Genomic DNA, 23,521 nt, shown 5'->3' with positions numbered 1-23,521 from the left:
TCAAATGCATGCCATTGTGAGTTCGTTTACATGCCTGCATTCACACATATGAACATGCACACACAGCATTCTCTCTTACATACACGATCAGAAACACAATTTTAAAATACTGATGAACTTGAAGACATAGTGTTAAAATCATCCAAAATAAAGCACACAGCTTAAGGTTGGTGAGATAGCTCAATGGTTAAGGCACCCGCTGCCAAGCCTGGCCATCAGTGGGATCCCCAGAATCCACATAATGGAAGGAGAGACCTGACTGCTTAAAGTTGTCAAGTCTCCACATTAGCACCATGGTAGGCAGGCAAACAGGTGTGAATACACACACACACACACACACACACACATACACACACACATGTGCACAGATACACACACATGTACACAGATACAGATACACACATATACACAGATACAGACACACACATATACACAGATACAGACACATACACACACATATACACAGATACAGACACACATGCACTTTTGAGTGTATATTACAAAAATGTAATGATTTATAATAATAATAAAAAACATGTAAACTAGGAATAAAATAGAAATTGTACCATACACTTGTGAAAACTTCGAGTAACTACTACTAGAGTCTGAAAAATTCAATAGGGATGTGAGATCAAATAAATAAATAATAAATAAATAAATAAATGAAATAATGACTGAAATTCTTTCAACATGTGATGAAAAATATAAACCTCTAAGCCCTGGAATCATGAAGACCATAGCAAGGCCGGCCATGCTGAGTTTGCTTGTAACTGGTTAGAAAGAGCAGCCTTGAAAGCCACAGAAAACACACAGTGCAAACAAGGAACGAATTCTCAAGCAGCAGCATTTGGAACCTTGAACGATGTTGTTTCACAAACAGAAGGCAGGAACTTTAAATAGTGTAGAAGGAAAAAAACATTCTGACCGTCGGGGATCCAACATCCAGGAAGAATGTATTTCAGAGATAAAGGAGAAATACACAAATGGCCGTTTGAGATGGCTAGGGTCAGTAGTTTAATTAACGAGATTATCCTCGTTAATTTCCTCGCTTTCATGTGACTGAGACGCCACTGTGGGAGGAAGCAGGTGACAGGCTTGTGGCTGACAGTTCTGTTCTATTCTCTAAGTTCTGCAATTCCACAGCATATCAAAATTACAGGTTTAAAAAAATCAGAACAAAGCTTCTGCAGATGCAGAATTGAAAGCATCCGTCCGCAGCACACCTGGACAAGAGAGTAAGTGAAGATAACATGCAGACCAAGACAGCTCTGAAGGAGCGAGGAGCAGCACAGGTGGCATATTTGTGGGTAAATATAATACTTTCATTTTAGATATTTGTCCAAGACACTTGATGACTTAAGGCTAAGATATTAATGGTGTGCCATGGAATATGATGTTACCTATATAGAAATAAAATGTGACAAAGATAACACAGAGACAGACAAGGAGGTGTCTTTGTACTATATATAAAATAGTGTGACGTCATCTGATGGTGGATACATTTGAGCTTATTCTGTAAATGCTGCACCATTGAGATAAGGCGTCAACCTCAAAATTCCAAACCGAGAAGGGAAGAAAACGAAAGGAACAAGTGGAAAACAGGAGACAGACAGACTTAAACAGACAAGGAGACAGATGGGTTACAACTGTGCCTTAGCACCACAGGCAGCAGCGTGAACAGTTTGGGCAACTCAATTAGAAAGTAAAAGATGTCACTTGGATGAAAAAGGCAGATATCGTTAACCAAAACAAACAAAGAGCAAGCAAGCAAACAACAGAACAAACGACAACAAAAACACACATAACAACACTTTTAAGTATATAGATTCAAACAAATGGGAAATAAAGGAATGAGAAAAAATATCATGTTAGAGATAGAGCATGTGTTTAGATTGGTGAAACTAGGGGTTGGGGATTTAGCTCAGTGGTAGAGCACTTGCCTAGCAAGCGCAAGGCCCTGGGTTCGGTCCTCAGCTTCGAAAAAAAAAGAAAAAAAAGATTGGTGAAACTAATTTTCCAGAGGAAAAGGACCTCAAGTGTATGTATCTGTTCATGTGTGTTTACACATCCACACATGTGTGTGCGATATGCACATATGTGGAGGATATTTTCTTGTTCTACAAGGGATTAGCTCATGCATGCTTGGAGGCTAAGGAGGTCCATGATCTATGGACGGCAAACTGGAGATCCAGCACAGTTGATAGCTAAGTTTCCAGTCCAAAGGCTCAAGATTCGGAAAGGAACCAAAATATCAGCTCAAATCTGAAGGCTGGTGGAAAAGAAAACACCGAAACAAAACAAGAAGCAAAAGCACCCCCCTCTTCAAAAGCGCTCAGGCAGCAAGGGTTTCATCTTTCTCACAGAGACACAGCTGTGTTCAACAGACTGCATGAGAGCCACGAGCACCAGAGAGAGCAGTGTGCCTTAGTCAGGACACTGATTCAAACAAAAAGCTCATCTGAAATTACCTACAGACAGGTGCAGAACAGTGTCTGACCACATAGCTGGCACTTGTGGTACAGTCAGGGTGACTCAGGAAACCAACCAAGAGTCACTTCATAACTATAATCAATGTAGTCAAAGGACAGAGTGACTCTTAACCAGCTTAAAATAGACTGAGGTAGAACACTGTGCTTTAGGTCTTGTAAGTCCTTCAAACTCATGGGGCTGAAGCAAGAGAATTCTTTGAGTGGGGTCCATGGCCAGTCTGGGTAACAGCAAGACTCTGTCTCTTTAAAGTAAATAAAATAAGCCAAGTGTTGTTGTATATGTCTGTAATTCCAACATTCTGAAAATGGAGGCAGGAAGGCCAGTAGCTCCAGGTTAAATTGTTCTACAAAACTGGTTTGAGGCTATCTTGGGCTACAATGAGGCCCTGTCTCAGAAAGAGAGAGAGAGAGAGAGAGAGAGAGAGAGAGAGAGAGAGAGAGAGAGAGAGAGAGAGGCAGGCAGACAGATACATACATACATACATACATTCATACATACATACATTCATACATATATACATACATTCATACATACACATATTCATACATACATACATGCATTCATATGTAATACATACATGCATTCATACATACATACAATTTGGTATCAATATATTAATGATAAAAATGAGACTTAAATTCAGAAAGCATTGTCATTGACCTAAAACAGTTAAAACAAAAGTAAAATTGTAAAATGCATGACGCCCTCAGGTAGCTACGAATCAGCGGTAAGCATCTCTTAGCACCTCATGGTAGAAGCTAGGGAGGGTGCATCAAACATGGGCTGGAGGTAAGACCGAGAGGTTCGGTGTTCCTTCAGAACTGCACCAGGCTCTGACTTTTATTCTTAGCACCAGGAAAAGAAAAAAAAAATCAAACAAAACTGGTCAAAATGGAAATTAAACAAATTGACAAGTTTAGATGGAGATGTCAAATGCTCCTCTTAAGTTGCTCGGTGAATAGGCAGGCAGAAGGTGGGTGAGGGCAAAGAACATGATTAGTTAGGACACTAGACCCCCAAACCAGCATAATCAGCACAGTTTTCAAGCAGACCGTCTTCCCAGCCATAAAACGAGTCTCAAAAATGCTGAGTAATTCAAGTCATACGTCCTTTATTTTCTGATCACAAGGAAGTCGGGCTAGAAATGAACAACAGAATAATACCTGGAGAATATCTAACTCATCAGATCACAGATAACATTTCTAAGTAATTGGAATCAAAGATAAATCTGAAAGGGAACAAAAAAAAAAGTCTTTCGAGTGGAATGAAATAAAAGCAGAATCTATTAGCAACTGGGGAATATAGCCACAGGCTCATAACTTTGATCCCAGGCTGGGGAGGCCAAGGCAGAGGAATCTGTAGGAGTTAAAGGACACCCTGATCTCTGTAGCAAACTCCAGGACAGCCAGGGCTGCAGAGAGAAACCCTGGCTCGAATCAATACAAGTTGGGGGAAGCAGTTAAAGCAGGAGTAGAGGGATGCTTGCTTCCTTACATATTAGAGACAGGGCTGAGGATAGATTCGATGGGCAGAGTGTTTTCCCAGCATGCACAAAGTCCGAGGTTTGGTCCATAACACAACATAGACGGTATGGTGGTGTACACCTGTAATCCCCACACTCTGGACATGGAGGAGGAGAATCAGAAGCTTATCATTATCCTCAACCGCATAGCAAGTTCAAAGCCAGCCTGAGTTACATCCAACCATGTCTCAAAACACAAACAAACCCAATAGAGATAAAAGGAGCGGTTGGGGATTTAGCTCAGCGGTAGAGTGCTTGCCTAGCAGGCGCAAGGCCCTGGGTTTGATCCCCAGCTCCGGAAAAAAAAAAAAAAAAAAAAAAAGGAGCTTACATCAGTGAACTCGATTTCCACATTAAGACATGTTTAAAAGGAAGAAAGTTAGACCCAAAGTAAACAGAAGAGAGATATCCAGCACCCTAGGTATCAGATCAAGAACAAAGATGGGACACTCCTAAATGTCATCGAATGACGTGGAATCATGGAATTCAACCCTCTTGCCTTCCCCTTGCTGTCCCTTCCACTGAGATAAAGGCTTCTAATTACTGGGCTCATCTTTCTCTAGCAGAAACTTACGGTTCTATCACACAGCCTTCCAGGCAAAGCCAAGAGTGTAACTCACAAGCTACAGTCGGGACACCAGAAGATAGAATTTCCTCCCAAAAGGTAGAAACATTAAGAAGATGGATTATTTACCAAGGAAGTGGAAGGACTATGGATTAAAAAAAGTCCCACCCTTGTGAGTAGAAGGTTCTTAGAAATCCACATCTCCTTTGCCAGTGTGTCTTAAGCAGTCTAATCAGAGGAACATGAAGTTTGTTAGCCCTGGCAGGCTTTGGTGAGGAAACTCAAGATCAAGAGCACCTCCCCAAGCACGATAAGAAGACCCCATCCCTGAGCCCTGAGCCCTTGACCGTGTGGTCCCATTCAGGCGTAAGCTGCCTGTGTCTACAAAGTCCACACTAAAATGCTTGTAGACACGTTTCACAGCTCTCACCTCTCTACCCGCACCTTCATCAAGGTGTGAACCCACATCTTAGTCATCGCTGTGTCCTCAAGTCCCGGCACGGCACAGGCATTTCCTTAAGGCTCCTTACCATGTGAGAGGGGACCCTCTGCAACTGTAAACATTCGCAGCCAGCACGCATGGAAAAGCCTGGAGATTTACCCCAAAGCAGAACAAGACTTCAGGCCCAAACCGAAGCCAAGGAGCAAAGGCTTTCTGTCGGTCTTCTGAGATCAGATTTTTTAAAGCATCTCTTTTAAACATACTTGTTTCCAGGCTTCACTGAGAGTCTGGGTGGGTCTGGGTTTTATCTGACGCCATCTGCCCATCCTTTTCCCACAGTATTCTGGAAGAAAACCTGCCTATGACTCACAGGTCCGCACACTTCTTAGTTCCTGTGAGCCGACACCGAACTGTGTTCCAACAGAGAAGCATTTCAACCCGGATGTCCCTGGCCTATGGAAGTAGGTCACACTACAAGGCCTCCAACAAAGCACTAAGTTAACTGCATTCAGATCTGGATGGTTACTGCCCAATAACTGACGTGATTAAAGCGGAGATTGTCCCTATTCTCATTCCATACCCCTTCGACGTCTTCCCCGGGTCTTTGCCCATCTCCATATTCGTCTCCTATTTCTCTGGCTCCAGGTCTTGGGGTCCCCAGCGTTAAAGCAACCCAGATAGGATGGTCCCACTATGAGAATCAGTCCTTTCTTACACAGGGCTCAAGGATGTCTCTAGTCAGAACAGGAAAGCTGTGACATAGAGAAGGTAGGAAGCCCAGAGAAGGCAGAGTGGGCCACAAGAAGGACAGGTCATCCCTAGGCATGTAGTCAGCTTCCCCCATTCCATCACCCACACTCCACTCTCAGGCTAGCTGCTGACTCTCTTGGTCACTGGCCATGCCTCTTCCCTCCCAAGGACTCTCCGGGAGCTTCAGGCAGGATCTTGGGTTCTAGGTTGAGATCAACTGACAGAAGACACCTGATTTTCCAGAGAGCAGAGAGCAACCCTTAACACGGTTTCATTCCGACACCTTCATAATCTTTGTATCCTCGGACTCTAGCACAGCAAAGACATCTCGTAAATGTTCTTTTAAAAGGCAGTGGGGGAAGCTTTGAAAATATAAGGGCTCGTGTATAACACCCACAGAAGAGCCTACAGATTTAGCTGAAAACCAGACTCCTGATCCAGAGGTTTAGAAGAGCCTGGGGTCCTGGGAGATTTGATTAACCTGAAGCCATAACACAGTCAGAGGTACCTCTGCCTCTGTCGCGCTGCCTCTGTCTCTCTGCCTCTGTCTCCCTGCCTCTGTCTCTCTGCCTCTGTCTCTCTGCCTCTGTCTCTCTGCCTCTGTCTCTCTCCCTCTCTTTCTCCCTTCCTATCTCCTTCACACACACACACACACACACACACACACATACACACTCACTCACACATACACTTTCACTCACATACTTTCGCCCACACCCCGACACACCCCTCTGTCCAGTACGCTTCAACATAACCAGCTCGCCACCGTCCAGAAGGAAACTTCTAGATTATATCACCGTGCTCTCCAGTAGCCTTGGGTTGCCATGACACCCGCCATCTATCTCTTAACTACAAACCCCACAAACTGGGCTTCTTTCATTATTTCTAATGATGACTACATCCTCTGAAGCTTGTCACTTGTCCCTGGCAAACAGCTCACACACATCCAAACCACCCTCCACGGTGTCCAGCAAAGAAACAGGTGACAGGCAGACTTAGGGTCACCATGCTGTTCTCTGATTACAATGACAGCATCGGCTTGATACTAATGGTCCATTCACTTTATTTTGCATCTCCCTTTAGACACTAAAGAGTCACCTCTGGCTCAGTAACTACCACTGTGGATCTTAAAGTGCTAAGAAGAGCTTAAAGGGTCGGCTCCATAAAGACACAGTGTGGGGGAACAATTTCTTAAAATAGGAGGATTGGGGGCTGTCGCTCAGTTGCTAAAGTGTTTGCCTTCCGTGCACAAAGCCCTGGGTTCCATTCCCAGACAGTGCATAAAATCCAGGAGATAGCACAGGCTCATCCTGCCAGCATTTGGGAGGTGGTTGCAGGAGACAAGGCCAAGGCCAGCCTTGGCTCCACAGTGAGGGCAAGGCCTGTCTGGGCTACAAGAGACCCTGCCTCAGGAAAAAAATTGAGTAAATACAGATTTAAAATGAAAAACCGAGATAATTGCAAAAAAGAAACCCTCGGAGAATCAGGATGGTGTTACAGGTTATAGAAAGCACACAAGCCTGAGTTAGAATCCCTGAGGGTCACAGTCTAATTATCTGATTAATACATCTTATTTTTTCTTTTTAAAACTTTATCTATTTTTATTCTATGTGTATGTTTGTTTAACCTACATGTATAACATAGGCCTCTTGCCATGTATGGGGTTGGGTTTTGTTTTTGTTTTGGTTTGGTTTTTGTTTTTCAAGAGATGGCTTTCCAGTGTAGCTCTGACTGTTCTAGAACTCTCTCTGTAGACCAGGCTGCTCCTAAACTCAGAGATCTGCCTGCCTCTGCCTCTCAGGTTGTTGGATTAAAGGTGTGGGGAAACTCCACTTCTTAAGCTTAGAAAAATGTCAGAAAAATTCATCCCAGAGGATGCTTTGAAATTTTAAAAATATATTAGTAGTGTATGCATGTGTGTGTGATATGTGTGTGTATGATTGTGTGATGTATGGATGTTTGTGTCAGGTATGTGTGATGCTTGTGTGATATATGTACATATGTGTATTATGATATAATGTACATATGTAGTATATGTGTTTATATACAAATATGTGTATATGTACACATATATGTCTATATGTGTGATGTGTGAGATGTATGTGTAAATGCAGAAGTGTATGTGACACACCCTGTGCTGTGTGTGGAGATTTGTGGAGACCTTTAGGAGTCAGTTCCCGCCTTCCATGTGGGTTCCTCCAGGGATCAAACTCAGGTCCTCGGGCTTTTGGGACATGGAGTTTCATACACTGAGTTATCTTGCTACCTTCAAGAATTTCTTCCATATCTGATGAGGTGACCTTGATAGCGGTTGACATAACAAGTAGTATTTTTCGTTGCTCCTCAGAAGGGGCTACAGTGACCAGAGTAACAGCAGTCTGGAGATTAGGCTCTATAATCCACACCTTCTGTGAGGAACGCCCCAACCCTGCTGCCAGGACTTTCTCCTCCAGATGGCTGCTAATCTCCCATGAAAATGCACATGCAGTCAACAGCTTCAAATGGAACATGTGTGGCAGCAGGAGCAATGGCAGACTCTTCTCATTTATCACGATATACACACAAGCAAGGACTTCACTTTTTATAGGGTGGCTTCAGAGGCAGACTACATCTGTCTGTACTCCTACAGCAGCCTGGAAAAACAGACACAGAAACATCTACAAATGTCACACACACACACACACACACACACACACACACACACACACACACATAGAGGTATGGATGGATGGATGAATGGATGGATGGACGGATGGACGGATGGATAGACTATTCCTGAAGCATGAATCCATGTTGTGCTGCTGCTTTTATCTGTCTATCCCTCTATCCCTCTATCCATCTATCTATCTATCTATCTATCTATCTATCTATCTATCTATCTATCTATCTATCTATGATTGTGCATATGTATATGTGAGTATATGTGTAGGTGCGTGTGTTTATGAGTGTATTTGTGAGATTATGTGTATACGAGTGAGGACAATCACTTTAAACATTTGCAGAGGTCAGAGAACAACTTTCAGGTCTCATCTTCTACCTTGTTAGGGCTGGGTCTCTGGTCTCTGCCTATTTCCGATATGCTTTGGACTCTAGACTAGCCAGCCTTCAAACTTCACCTCTCCTGATTCTGCCTTCCATCTCAAGATGGGAATGCTGGGGTTACAAATATGGGCCGCCTCATCTGGCTTTTTGTGTACGCTCTAGGGTTGAACACAGGTTGTCAGACTTCTGAGTAAAACACAACCCACGAATCTTCTCTTCAGCCCCAATGTTCCCTTTAGGAACACACGTGTCTCCCCAGGCCTTGAAAGCCATGGCAAAGATCAGACATTAGTCTCTGCTTTGCTCCACAAGATAAAGCCAGACTCACGTTCCAAATTTACTAAATGGAACTGAACTGGTCATCCTTGGTCTGTAACACCCTAGTCCTTTCTATACTTTGTAACTCTTCAGATTTCTCAGAGCCTCAGAAATTTTAAACATCGAACACACACATTTTCTTTATCCTCTAAGGTGTTAAAACCGTCTTGTTTTTCAAGTTGAAAGCTCTCTCTCTCTCTCTCTCTCTCTCTCTCTCTCTCTCTCTCTCTCTCACACACACACACACACACACATATATATATGAGCTGAAATATTTAGAACTGTGGGGTTTTTTCTTTTATTGGATTTTTTTAAATTTACATTTCCCAGTTTCCTGGACATAAGCCCCCTATCCCATCCCCCTCCCCTTCTTCTATGAGGGTGTTCCCCTCCCCAACCACCCCCCTTTGCCTCCCCCCACATTTCCCTACACTGGGGGGGGTCCAACCTTGTCAGGACCAAGGGCTTCTCCTTCCATTGGTGCCCAACAAGGCCATCCTCTTCAAGCTGAAATCTAAGCAGAGAAATCACGAAATCACTCATGCTACCCTCCAGCTGCTTTTGCCTGCCATAACCTTAGGCACCACCGCCCACCCAAGGCCCAGGGACAGCTTGCGAAAGCACACACTGGGTGTGCTTGCCCGGTACCTGGAGAATTCTGTGCCTAGCAACTGTTGTGAAGGTGGCCACAGGTCGTGGGTGGTGGCAGCTTTGACTGCCTCAGGTAACAAAATCAATAGTGGTGACTAAGTTACAACTGTGGTATCTCTCAGTCATCTCTGAGAGGTTCTTCTGCTCCTCTCTCTCTCTCTCTCTCTCTCTCTCTCTCTCTCTCTCTGTGTGTGTGTGTGTGTGTGTGTGTGTGTGTGTGTGTGTGTGTGTCCCTCCTTCCTTCTCCCTCCCATCTCCCTCTTTAGAGAAAATAGAAACAAGCTCAGGCAAGGGCCTTAAAGAGTAAGGTTGTTTCTAACTCACTAATTGCCAAACTCATATCATAATAACTGAGGGATCCACAGTTACTGAAAACACAAATAAATTGAAGACATATCTAGAAAACAAAATTGAAGTGATGGACTCAGCTATTAAGAGACTTCCAGAAAGTGCAAGGTAGCTCTTAAATTTTAAGATGGGTTCCACAGCGGGACACATGCCATACCATTCTTTTACTCTTTTTCTTTTTTCTTTTTTCCATCTTTATTAAATTGGGTATTTCTTATTTACATTTCAATTGTTATTACCTTTCCCAGTTTCCAGGCAAACATCCCTCTAACCCCTCTCCCTCCCCTTCAATATGGATGTTCCCCTCCCCATCCTCCCCCCATTACCACCCTCTCCCAACAATCACATTCAATGGGGGTTCAGTCTTGGCAGGACCAAGGGCTTCCCCTTCCACTGGTGCTCTTACTAGGCTATTCATTGCTACCTATGAGGTCAGAGTCCAGGGTCAGTCCATGTATAGTCTCTGGGTAGTGGCTTAATCCTTGGAAGCTATGGTTGGTTGGCATTGTTGTTCATATGGGGTCTCAAGCCCCTTCAAGCTCTTTCAGTCCTTTCTCTGATTCCTTCAATGGGGGTCCCGTTCTCAGTTCAGTGGTTTGCTGCTGGCATTCGCCTCTGTATTTGCTGTATTCTGGCTGTGTCTCTCAGGAGAGATCTACATTCGGTTCCTGTCAGCCTCCACTTCTTTGCTTCATCCACCTTATCTAGTATGGTGGCTGCATATGTATGGGCCACATGTGGGGGAGGCTTTGAATGGGTGTTCCTTCAGCCTCTGTTCTAAACTTTGCCTCCCTATTCCCTCCCAAGGGTATATGCCACACCGTTCTTTTTTTTTTTCTTTTTCTTTCTTTCTTTCTTTTTTTTTTTTTTTTTGGTTCTTTTTTTTCGGAGCTGGGGACCGAACCCAGGGCCTTGCACTTCCTAGGTAAGCGCTCTACCACTGAGCTAAATCCCTAGCCCCGCCACACCGTTCTTAACAGCAGTGACATATAGAAACTGCTCTACGGAAGAGCCTTGACTTGCACAAGTACAGGCATTACAGACTTCTAGTAAGGCTTCCGGTTCTTCATCTTTTAATAAAATACACTACAGGGCTGTGTATAAAGTTCAGTTTCTGTAACATGTGAATACATACGTATATATTCTAACTACCTAGCCCACAGTGCGCAAAGGCAGGCTCTATAGAAGGTCTCAGTGGGCCTCATTGCTACGGTCCAGTACCAGCCAGGTCTGGCCCTCAGACACAGCTCTTTATGTACCTATTGATTTATTTGACTTAGCAGATCTCTGACCCTAACTGGCCCAGCCCTACTATTTTATTGCCAGGGAAACTAAAGCACATTTTATACTGCTTACTACCATGGAGGGCCACAGGCAAAATGGCAAACTGAGCGCTGTAGTGGATAGTCTCTGGTACCCAGTGCATCCTGAATGCTAGGCTACAAGGGTCTTTTTAATCACATCGTCAGTATACCATATGCATGCATGTACAGCCTGAGGTCATCTACTTTACAGACTAGAAAGTACTTTCTCGAGTAAGGCCAGCTCATTCGATGCTACTGTAATGAAGGCTAAGGGGACGAGCAACACTGGTAATCATAGTTTATTAAGCATTTTCTGTGTGCCAAGCATCAGGCTGAGCTTTGACACACTCTTCCGTCTTCCTTTACACAATCAGCCCAGTATCACAACCCTCCCTAATACTTAATCCCCGTGACCTGCAAAATCCTGGCACTAATGAAAAGCTTCAATCTGTCTGTAGACTCTGTGTGCTTGTCGACTGTGCCCAAATCAAATCCTTTCTGAATTCCTAATGCGGCTTGTGTGGCTTTTTTTTTTTAAGTGGGTAATTAAGAGAAAGGTATTTCCAGAAATACAACCTGAGAGGTGGAGGCTGAATTCTTGATTCCCTGAATCTGGAGCCAACTCATTTGATAGTGACTTATAATTACTATATTTCAAATTGCTCAATCATCTCCTGAAGATAGATTGCAGGGTGGGGTGGGAAAAGTGCCCTCCAGTTCTTTCCAGTGAAATGTTTCTGTGTTAGCACAAGACGAGAAGTTCTGTAAGGTGAGGGACTTAGTTAGAAATGCCGGGCTTCCTGTGGCCCTGTGCCAGGTGGAGGAAACAAACAGATATGGTTCCCATTGGATACGGCTGCCCCGAGAAAAGTGTTTCCTATCCTGCTGCCAAGACAGTGCCAGCTGCTCACGGGGATGACTCAGGGGAGAGCAGGAAGGCTGGATGGTATTTGGGAAGTGGATAAAAAAAATGACAGTTTTTCCATTTTTATTAATAGGTCGTAAACTTCTACAACCAAGAACTGAGTGGCAGCATTGATGTGTATGTATGTGTGTGTGTGTGTGTGTGTGTGTGTATCTCTGTGTCTGTGTGTATGTGAGTCTGTCTCTGTGTGTGTCCCTGTGTGTATGAGTCTGTGTCTACATGTGTGTGTGTCCATGTATGTGTCTGTGTGCGTTTGAGTCTGTGTCTACATGTGTGTGTGTATCTGTCTGTGTGTGTCCGTGTGTGTGTTTCTGTGTGTATGAGTCTGTGTCTACATGTGTGTATGTGTGTGTATGTGTGTGTGTCTGCCTGTGGAAGCCAGAGGTCAATATTAGGCGTCTTGAGAACAATCACTCTCATATTATTATTGCTGTTGTTATCATTGACAAAGTCTTATTGTATAGCCCTGGTTGGCCTGGAGCTTGCTCCATCGACTACGCTGGCTCCAGACTCAAAGAAATCTGATTGTCTCTGCCTTTCAAAATTGAGGATTTAAAAGGCTAACTCCACCTTATGTTTTTGAGTCAGGGTCTCTCACTGAACCTGTAGCCCACGGATTTTGCTAGGCTGGTTGGTTCATGAGATCTAGGGATTGGCCCACCACCACCTCCTCAGTGCTGAGATTAACATGTACAGCTTTTTAAAATACTGTCTATTTGATGTGTACATTTTGCTTGTATGCATGCATGCATGCATGTATGTTTGTATGTATGTATATGCACCATGTGTGCTGGTGGTAGCAGAGGTCAGAAGGTGTCAGAGTTTTTGGAACTGGAATTCCAGATGAGTGTGAGCCACCATATGGGTGCTAGGAACTGAACTCCTGGCTGCTGTAGGAATAACAAGTGCTGTCGACTGATGAGCCATTTCTCCAATCCCTCTGCCCAGCTTTTACGGTGTTCTGGGGATCCTAACTCAAGGCCTCACGCTTGGGCGGCTAACACTTTAGCTTCTGGGCTATGTCTTTGCTTCTGAGTCTTAGGTAAAGTCAGGTTCATTTGGCAATGAGCTGGACGGTGCCTGCTCTTCTTGGAAGTTTCACAGGGAGCTGGGAGCTACCGGGCACCCAAAAGGACAAGTTCCCTGAAGCCTGAAGTCTGAGCATTGCCGCTGGCTCCTGCAGGGTGTCTTCTTTGGGTTTCCAAGAATCAGCCAAAATGGTGTTTTAACATTTTAACTGATTGCTAATTTTTTAAAACGTTGAAGACTCCACAAATACACCGTATCTGGTATCTCTTTTATATGAAAAACAAAAACAAAAACCAGGCCTACGATTTAATTTATCCATCCTCCAACAGTCCCCAACACTGAGGCCAAGCACCAGCCAGTGTGCATCCTCCGCTGTGGCATTCTGTGACCTAGCAGAGAGTAGGCCCCACTTAAATGTGCATGGCCCTGGACCCAGGTCACCCCCTTATCTTATAGAAATAGGAAGTGAGGCAAACACTCAGGATTCTTGGCCAGCATAAAAACAAAGTCCCAGGGGTTGGGGATTTAGCTCAGTGGTAGAGCGCTTGCCTAGGAAGCACAAGGCCCTGGGTTCGGTCCCCAGCTCTGGAAAAAAAGAACCAAAAAAAAAAAAAAAAAAAAAAAAAAAAACCAAACAAAAAACAAAGTCCCAATGCTGAGGCAAGTAACCCTGTCCACAGTGTCCCTAGACTCGGTCAAGGCCCTGCTTGCTGCCTTTGTCCCCAAATGTACTTCCCTCCTAGCAGACACTCACTTGTCCCCTTCAGCTCCACATTAGCAAGGTCAGCCTTAACCAGGGCCTGCTCCTTCATCAGACCTGAGTGTCCCCAAAGTGTTAAATGTCACTGGTCTGTGGCACTGTGCCAGGACATCTCATGAACTAAATAAACCTGGTGTTTGGTGGAAAAAAAATCCTTTGGTTTGTAGATCTGATTTTACGTCAATATTCAAGGGGAGAAAACAATTAAAAGCAAACTGACGGGCCGTCAAGTACACAGTGCTGAAAATTTTAACTCGGTAATAAACGCATTCCCACCAGGACAGGGTTTCCTCTACAGGTTAATCGATGTGGCTCACAAGCTGTCTGTCCTGAAATATCCCATCCATCGCCTTCTCATGGTGCCTAAAAACCCTTATAACTTACCTCTACTGAGACTTAAAATAAAACCTTTCTTTTGGCCATCTTCAAAGTCCACTGTGATCAGCTGCTTCAGTGAGCTTACCAACTGTGCTGATATATTTTTTCCTAGACTCTCTAGTTATGCAGTAGTAGAATTACTGAAGTTTCACGAAAGAGGGCAGGCCTAACTGTCTGAGCTAAGGGACAGGTTTGAACCAAGACCTGGGAGGTGCTGAGTGGCCTGTGGCTAGTCAGTCCTTGGCTAGTCACTGGCTTCTGGAGTTCTGATTCTTCATTCAGATACAGAATGGGGCTAGCTAGAGAGTCCACTGCCTCAGCAGGGAAAAAGTGAAGGAAGTGACGGGGCTGCAGGCCTTGAAAATGGTGAAGCCTTAGTGACTTATCGACCCAGCCGTTCTTAGAAGGGGGTGTCCTGAGGTTTGGCCCCCCGAAAGGGATTGCGGTGGTGGGAGAGTTTACTCTCGCAGGCCTCCTTTGTTGATGCACACTTGAATCAAGGAAAAAGGGCTTTAATCCCAGCACTTAGGAGACAGAGGGAAGCGTATCTCTGGGAGTTCAAGGCCAGCCTAGTCCTCAGATCGAGTTTCAGGATGATCGGGGGTTACCCTGTCTCGAAAAAATAAAATAAAATAATAAAATGAAATGAAAGAAAGGAGATCGACGCGGAGACAGTGTGAGTTCTAGCTTGAGTTTTTTGGAAGATTAACAAAACAAAACATCAACAAAAAACCAAACAGGCCCATTCTGGGCTTCACCCTCCTACCTAACCACCCCAAACAACCCCCTGATCCCCACCCTCTCCAGGTTTGTTCTCGCCTCAGCAAAAGCTACTTTCCTACAGAGTCCCCAGCCTCTGGTTCATGGGCGTACCCTCTAAGTCTGGCACAGAGCGGCCACTTGCAGCCCCGCCGGGAGAACGAGTCAACAGCGGGGTGGACGGGAAAAGTGACATAATCTTTGTAGCGCCCTGTGTGTGTCTCCAGCCTCTCCCGCAGCGCAGGCCTGGATTCTGCTTTATGGCACTGCGGCCGGAGATTGAGGCGCTGCAGACTCGGGACTCGGCCAGTCCTGGGGTCCTTCGCGGAGTGGGGACCCCGATGTGGGCGGCCGGGATGCACTTTTCAGGAACGCCGGGGCGGCAGCGCGGTCGCCGGGCGCGCTCCCAGGACCGCCGCCCCCTTGGAGCCGGATGACGGAGTCTCGAAAGACTTTCACCAAATATGGGCCGAGGCTGGAAACGTCCTGTGCAGTGAGTCGCCGGAAACCTCGAGTCGCGGCCACCGCGGGAGTGCGGTTCTTGGGCCAGCGGCCCGCAGGGGGCGGCGGCGGCAGATCCTAGCCTGGTGGCCAAGGCCCGCTGCCCTCGTGCCCTCCCGACCTGCAGAGTCTGTCACTCTCTTCCTCCAACCGCTGCCACCATAATCCCAGCCACTCCCACCCATCCCCAGACCATACCAGACTGGGGGAGGGGTGGGAATGAAGAGGGGTGCAAAAATGTGGGGTAACGAGAGGGTGTCATCTTAAAGCTTCTTGCAGACCCGGTAAATGTGGCTAGAAGAATTGGAGTCGTGAGCAACCCCCTATCTGGTTGTGGACACACGGGCGCAAGGGTGGGGAAAAGTGGGAGAAAAAGGTCTAACGATGAGGGGAGAGACCTGGAGAGAGAGAAAGGCTACCAGGAAGGAAAGGGGGAGGGGAGCACTCCTGTGGTCCAGAGCAGCGTGTGATTCTGGGACCAGCAGCATCCACATCACCTAGGGACTTGATAAAATGCAACTGAGGAGAAAGTCTGGAGTAGGGCCTAGCAATCAGACTTCTAACCAATCCTCCGGGTGATTCTGGCGTACACCCTAGTCTGAAACCCACTAAACTAGGAAGCTGGAGTCGACAGGTTTGAGATTATGGTCTGTCTCAGTTGCTGCGAGTCAGTGAAGCCTTCTTGGGGGTAATCTAAACGTCCCTGGCAGCTGCAAGTGAGACTCTCCATCTCTCAGCTCAAGCCAAGAGCCGCAAGAGGACAAGCAGTCCTTTCTCAGTGTCTTGCGGCTCAAAGAAACGAGTCCGCTGGGTGGAGAGACGGTGGGGGGAGAAAAGAGCACGCGAAGCATCACTTACCCACACCATTTGCACATTTCCCTCCCTGTCTGTCAACGAAGGATCTGTAGCTCTCAGCAGAGGAGGTGAGAAGGCGACAGGACGTCTGGAGTTTCTGGACCATCCTAGGCAGGGACTCAAGCAGCCGCTGTTCCTCCTGGTTACCAGCGGGCTAGGCAGTGCACGCAGTCTGCAAAGGCTGTGCACATGGGTTCCAGCAGCCTTTCCTCCTCCTGCACCTCCCGGCCTTGCCGACTCCAACTCCCTCCTCTTCTCACCACACACCCGCTGCTTTAAATGGACAGCTGATGCTAATGTTCTCCCTCTGTCTCCTCTGGGACAATCCCCTTCTTCTGAGATTGCCCAGTTGGAGTCCAGAAACAAAACCCCACACATCCTCGTTAGAAAACTTTAATCTGATTTTTAAAGGCATCTACGGAATGGTGTGTCTGAATGCTGTATAGAATACTGGACCTCTCCACTGTCACCCCATCCCCCGCAGCAAAGGAACACAGTATATCCAGGCCAGTTGGATCATCCACTGTAACTTTATTTTAAATCATGATGGACAGATTGCGTGAAAAACAAGGAATTCCAAAGAATTTCCTGCTCTGGGAACAGAAGTTAAGTCTATATTTAACAACATTTGAAGCTGTCAAGAATGCCTTGTGGTTGGATAACAGAGGCAGAAAAATGTTAAAAACGCAGGCTACTGCTATACCCAAATATGGAAATATTGTTACGTCTGGTGTCTGATTCACCATCTGGAAATACTTACAACCATGAAGTCAAATAGAAAAGACGCCACAACAGAAGCCAGGAGCCCTCCCCTCCATTCTGTTTCTCCATCACCTCCTTCTACCCCGGTCTGCGCCTTCTCCACCCTCACCCCCTACCCTCCCGCCGCTTCCCAAAGATGGAAACAATGAACTGTAAGGCCAGCGGAACAGTTCTCTAGCTAATAAGTTGGCTGGCCTGCGGGACAAGGCCTCGGCTTGGCCTTCGTTATTTGCATAACACTTGACAACCCATTGTCTTTAAAAGTCCCCACCCCCAGAAAGCCTTCAAGATCCTACCGCCTCTGGCAAATTCCTCTAGGACTTACGAAAGGGCCCTTTTGAATGAATGAACTTAACTCTTTCCAGTAACAGCTGTCTTCATTCGAGTGCGCTTCTCTTCCTTCTCACCAGAGTCATTCTTAGAACAGTCAGTGCACAAGGCTCTCTTGAGCAAGATCGCTAAGCGGCAAAGGCAGGGAGGCCCTACATATTAAAAATGAAAAAAAGCTACCCCAGACCATTAAAGGGATGGGGAAATCTAGTACCCATCTCCTTTTAAAATTGCAGAAGACAGATTTCGAGGCTTCTGAAATTTATGAATGGCACGGGTAATACTGAAGAGGGTCTAGGGGGTGTCTTCAGTTGTGTGTCTAATAAGATCTTTAAAACTAACGTCCTTTATTACATTGTTGCCCTCTAAATCCCTCATGTCTCGGAACTTGGGGAGAGAGCCATTGCACTTCCTTTGAAATGGAAGGCTTCCAAGTGATCCAAAACAAAGGAATTAAACACCGAGACACACAAGTTCACACACACACACACACACAGAGAGAGAGAGAGAGAGAGAGAGAGAGAGAGAGAGAGAGAGAGAGACAGACAGACAGACAGAGAGACAGAGAGACAGAGAGACAGAGACAGACAAAAACACAGAGACAGACAGAGACACAGAGACACACAAGCGACACACAAGCACAGACACACAGACAGGGAGGCATACATACATATACATACAGAGAGACACATACAAGGGCGGGAGGGTTGGTGGGACGGTGTCTGCAAACACACCAAGTCTTTTTTTCCATCTAGCCAAAGCTGTTGGGTTCTGTTTTGTCCCGGCAGCTTTTGCACCTGATGATTTCAGGACAAATCACTCCACGGTGGTCTCCTCCGTTTCTGGTTTGGCTGCTTAGTTTCCACCGCCCCGCCAGTCCGGGGAGAGAGGCCAGGAGGGTTGACCCGGCCTCCTGCATCGGTGAGGAAGTGGACGTCAGGCTCCGGGAGAACTCTGCACTCGTTTCCTCTTGGATTTCCAACGCAGGCAGTGGGCTGGAACTAAAACTGGGAACCTCCAAAAACAAACAAGTACAACATACCAAAAAAAAAAAAAAAAAAAAAAAAAAGAGGGGGAGGGATGAGGGAAGACCTCAGGCTGGAAAATTGCCAGCAAAGAGGGAAGCTCCCCCCATCCCCCATTCACAAAGGCCACTCCGAGTATTAATTTGCAATACACTTTCCTTGGCTAATAAACATTATGCCAAAACTTTGGGACTTGATCCGAGCATGGCTCTTTGAAGTCCACAAATAGATCCCTGGCTTAGAAACCAACTCCCCCTCCCCTTTGGCCTCTCAGTAGATAACTTTACTCTCACCTTGGTTGTAAACAAGCAAGCAGCTCGCTGCTTTCCCGGGTAGGCAGCATCAAACAAAACCACTTTTCTTCCGCCGTCTCAGGTCTTCCCGCCCTCCCATGTCTAGGCACAGATCTGAAATGCTCCCACCAACACATACACCACGCCCCCCAACACACTCACGAGATACCCTCTTCAATCAAAATCAGAACCCTTGCGCCCCAAGCATCCCGCCCTTCCCAAAGGAAGTTGTTATTTAAAGTGGAAAAAAAATAACTTTTTTTTTCTCTGATGAATCTAAGAAGGGGAGGGGGGGAAAGGTGCAACGGAGCCAGGGGAGGTGCTTGGCAGCAGCCCGCGCCAACCAACATTCCTGAGATGTTTGAGAATTCTGGAACGCGCAGACAGCGCATACGTCACTGCAACACGCGGCGCCGAGGCAGGCATTATAAAGGGCGGGCTCCCAGTGCCGGGGCAGACCGTGAGCGAGAGCGCCCTAGAGAAGCGCCTGCAATCTCTGCGCCTCCTCCGCCAGCACCTCGAGAGAAGGACACCCGCCGCCTCGGCCCTCATCTCACCGCACTCCGGGCGCATTCGATCCGGCTGCTCGCCCGCTCCTTGGCTTCCGTGTCGCCACGCTCGCCCCGGCTCCTCCTGCGCGCCACAATGAGCTCCAGCACCATCAAGACGCTCGCTGTCGCCGTCACCCTTCTCCACTTGACCAGGCTGGTGAGTTGGACTTTTTTTTTTTTTTTTAAACCACCGCTTCCCGATCCGCCCTTCCCGATCCCTTTCCCCGGGCCCTAATCTTTCACAGCAGGGAAAGTTAGACTGAAAAGTTCCGGGGGAGCTGTTGCTTTACGCTCGGACGACGTGTCCAGGGGGCCTCTTCCTGGGGCGCAGCCGCTGGAGTGGCCGGGGTGTCGGGACGGGATAGAGACACTCCTGGTGAACAGAGAGCCCCACAGCCAGCCCTACGCTCAGGGTGGTTTAGGTGCCTTCCCGGAGCAATGCAAAGCAGTCTCACGCGCCTCTTCTCCCACTTGCAGGCACTCTCCACCTGCCCTGCCGCCTGCCACTGCCCTCTGGAGGCGCCCAAGTGCGCCCCGGGAGTCGGCTTGGTCCGGGACGGCTGCGGCTGCTGTAAGGTCTGCGCGAAGCAACTCAACGAGGACTGCAGCAAAACGCAGCCCTGCGACCACACCAAGGGGCTGGAATGCAATTTCGGCGCCAGTTCCACCGCTCTGAAAGGGATCTGCAGAGGTAAGAGGCTTGTGGTTTGGCCCCTTTAAAAAAAATAATAGTCCCCATCGTCCAGAAGTTTAGTAATTTTGAGACCATGTATGGTGACGCTTTGTTGATAGTAGCTTGGCAGAAAGGCACATGATTTCAGCAGTCTGGAATGCAATTCAGAGTGTCTGGGCCCAACGAAAAGCGCATACGGAAAAGTGATTCCTGACTAACTTATTGTTCAGCTCTGGAGTCTCGGGGGAACTGTAGGGAACTTTACCATACATTGAGTTGAACAGCGGAAAATATGTATGAGTTTCAGCGTGTGGCGGCGAATCTTAACCTTCTCCTCTCTCTTTCGGTCGTCTTTACAGCTCAGTCAGAAGGCAGACCCTGTGAATATAACTCCAGGATCTACCAGAACGGGGAGAGCTTCCAACCCAACTGTAAACATCAGTGCACATGTATTGACGGTGCTGTGGGCTGCATTCCTCTGTGTCCCCAAGAACTGTCTCTCCCCAATCTGGGCTGTCCCAACCCCCGGCTGGTGAAAGTCAGCGGGCAGTGCTGTGAGGAATGGGTCTGTGATGAAGACAGCATTAAGGACTCCCTGGACGACCAGGACGACCTCCTTGGATTCGATGCCTCGGAGGTGGAGTTAACAAGAAACAATGAGTTAATCGCAATTGGCAAAGGCAGCTCACTGAAGAGGCTTCCTGGTAAGTGGATACCCAGTCCTTAAGACACTGTGCAGAAATGCTTTCTTGGGCTGCAACTTTGTAGAAACCATTGTGTGTCTGCACCGGTCTAAGCTGTCTTCCATTTCGTTTGTCTTTCTAGTCTTTGGCACGGAACCTCGAGTCCTTTACAACCCCCTGCATGCCCATGGCCAGAAATGCATCGTTCAGACTACGTCCTGGTCCCAGTGCTCCAAGAGCTGCGGAACTGGCATCTCCACACGAGTTACCAATGACAACTCGGAGTGCCGCCTGGTGAAAGAGACCCGGATCTGTGAAGTGCGTCCTTGTGGACAACCAGTGTACAGCAGCCTAAAAGTAAGTTTCTTTCAAGGCTTGAACCCTGACCCCACAGGTGGGTGGGATATGAGCCTCTGTTCAAGAAAGAGAAAAGTCCACGATATATTTGAAAAGAAATTGTCTTTTTCTAGCCCAAGACTATGCGGTGGTTAAATGTACACCTCCAGAAAAACCCAACAAATCTCATTCTTTCTTTTGTTCTTCCTTCCAGAAGGGCAAGAAATGCAGCAAGACCAAGAAATCCCCAGAACCAGTCCGATTTACTTATGCAGGATGCTCCAGTGTGAAGAAATACCGGCCCAAATACTGCGGCTCCTGCGTGGACGGCCGGTGCTGCACACCTCTGCAGACCAGGACCGTGAAGATGCGGTTCCGGTGCGAAGATGGCGAGATGTTCTCCAAGAACGTCATGATGATTCAGTCCTGCAAGTGTAACTACAACTGCCCGCATCCCAATGAGGCGTCGTTTCGCCTCTACAGTCTGTTCAACGATATCCACAAGTTCAGGGACTAAAGGTCTCCTGGGTTTCTAGTGTGGGTCGGACAGAGGTGTTGAGCATCGTGGAGACGTGGGCAGACGGTGGGCGAACAGTGCCTTGCTCATCATCAAGTAGGATTAAGGTGTTTCAAAACTGCCGTAGGGGCTGCTGCTATGGATGGACAGTAACGCAGTCGCAGTTGGAGAATACTTCGCTTCATAGTACTGGAGCCCGGGTTACGTACGCTTCATATTGGAGCATGTTTATAGATGATGTTCTGTTTTCTGTTTGTAAATTATTTTGCTAAGTGTTTTTTTTTCTTTTTTTTTTTTTTTTTTTTTTTTTTTGCTCCATTTCTCCCCCTCCCCCCTTGGTTCTACAATTGTAATAGAGATAAAATAAGACTAGTTGGGTCAAGTGAAAGCCCCGCTTGTCCTTTGACAGAAGTAAAATGAAAGGCCTCTCCTGCCTTCCCCAGTGGAGGCGGGGGACACTCTGTGAGTGCCCTTGAGGCTACTACCTGCACTCTAAACTGCAAACAGAAACCAGGTGTTCTAAGATTGAATGTTTTTATTTATCAAAATGTAGCTTTCGGGGAGGGATGGGGAAATGTAATACTGGAATAATTTGTAAATGATTTTAATTTTATATCAGTGAAGAGAATTTATTTATAAAATTAATCATTTAATAAAGAAATATTTACCTAATATCTTGGGTGCATGGTGTTCTGCATTTTCGGAAGCCATTCAAGTTATCAGAAACAATTGTTCTTGTCAATCATTCCAACAGGACCCCACCCCCAGGACCTACTATGTGTCAAGAACCACTCTAGATGCCCTACTTGGGTTAACAGTGAACTGCTAGGACAGTGGCTGCTGTTGCAAATCTTTAAGGAACAATGGTGGCATAAAAGCCGCCAGTTAGGAAAGCAAAGTGTACTGAACACGGGCTTTTATGAAGCGTAAAAAGGAAGCTGAAAATTTAATCGCTAATTTAAAACAGTGATTTATTTTTACAAGAAAGAATTGAAATGAAAGCCTACGAGTCCCCATTACTCTGGACAAGTGTGGTTGTTATTTCTTATTTTAGCTTCAGGGGGCTTCTGTGTGTCACTCAAGTAGAGGTGGGGAAGCTTTTAATAACCTTTGACCATAGCTGCATGGTTGAAGTGTATCTAAAAATTAGGGAAACTGCTAATATTTTACCATTGGCCGGTATCAGAAGAGGGGGGAAAATTCTTGGGACCTGTTGGGTGGCTGGTTTGTTAATGGATGAGCTTGAAGCAAAGACTTGTGCTAATCCTAATAAGCCAGTGATTGGGCAAACAGGCTGCCAAATGCAAGAATGTGAGGAATTTCGAGTGCTTTCCAGTCGCTAAAGGACCAGGGAGGCCCACCCCCTTCCTTTTAATAGTATACAGCATATTGATGGCCGAAAGGACATTTAGATAGAGTGGGCTATCCAGAGGTCAAAGGCTAGACATGGAGCATTCCTAAAAGAGAAGAGGCTGGCTGTGGGTCTAGGAGAGGCAGAGACAGCCGCATTAATGTGTGTGAAGAAAAGCCAGTAGCCTGTGTTAGAAAAATCTACATCTTTAGAAAGCGCTGACAATAAACCTTTTATAGGAGAAATTTTCCTTTCACCGGCAGCCTTGGCTCCCATTCAAATCCACAGTGAGATATTGCAGTGTGCACTTGAATCTTTAGACATAAGAGAAAGTGCTTTGGGAAGTGGGGGAGGGGGACAG

The 23,521-nt window shown here is 46.5% G+C and overlaps 1 protein-coding gene and 2 long non-coding RNA genes across 3 annotated transcripts in view; 1 reads left to right on the top strand and 2 right to left on the bottom strand.

Annotated features, from left to right (window-relative positions):
- Positions 1–16,892, bottom strand: part of LOC102553018 (uncharacterized) — a 73,372-nt gene extending 56,480 nt beyond the window's left edge. Inside the window, exon 1 of the long non-coding RNA XR_015677102.1 lies at positions 16,643–16,892. This is a non-coding gene — a long non-coding RNA (uncharacterized LOC102553018). The remainder of the gene's footprint in view (positions 1–16,642) is intronic.
- A 255-nt stretch (positions 16,893–17,147) lies between these two features.
- Positions 17,148–19,291, bottom strand: LOC147996598 (uncharacterized). Its single transcript, XR_015677103.1, has 2 exons — positions 19,050–19,291; positions 17,148–18,746 (listed from the first exon to the last, which is right to left on the bottom strand). It is a non-coding gene; the product is annotated as an uncharacterized LOC147996598 (long non-coding RNA).
- Positions 19,292–19,509: 218 nt separating this feature from the next.
- Positions 19,510–22,479, top strand: Ccn1 (cellular communication network factor 1). The gene is given in 5 exon segments (NM_031327.4): positions 19,510–19,757; positions 20,078–20,291; positions 20,633–20,977; positions 21,099–21,313; positions 21,507–22,479. Coding segments are annotated over 5 exon segments (1,140 nt in total). The 5' UTR covers positions 19,510–19,694; the 3' UTR covers positions 21,810–22,479.
- The last annotated feature ends 1,042 nt before the right edge of the window (positions 22,480–23,521 follow it).

Source organism: Rattus norvegicus, chromosome 2, assembly GCF_021556685.1.
Source record: "Rattus norvegicus strain SHRSP/BbbUtx chromosome 2, alternate assembly SHRSP_T2T, whole genome shotgun sequence".
Classification (NCBI taxonomy): Eukaryota; Metazoa; Chordata; class Mammalia; order Rodentia; family Muridae; genus Rattus; species Rattus norvegicus.
Note: the sequence above shows the minus strand (reverse complement) of the source record. Positions and strands in the feature narration are given on the sequence as shown.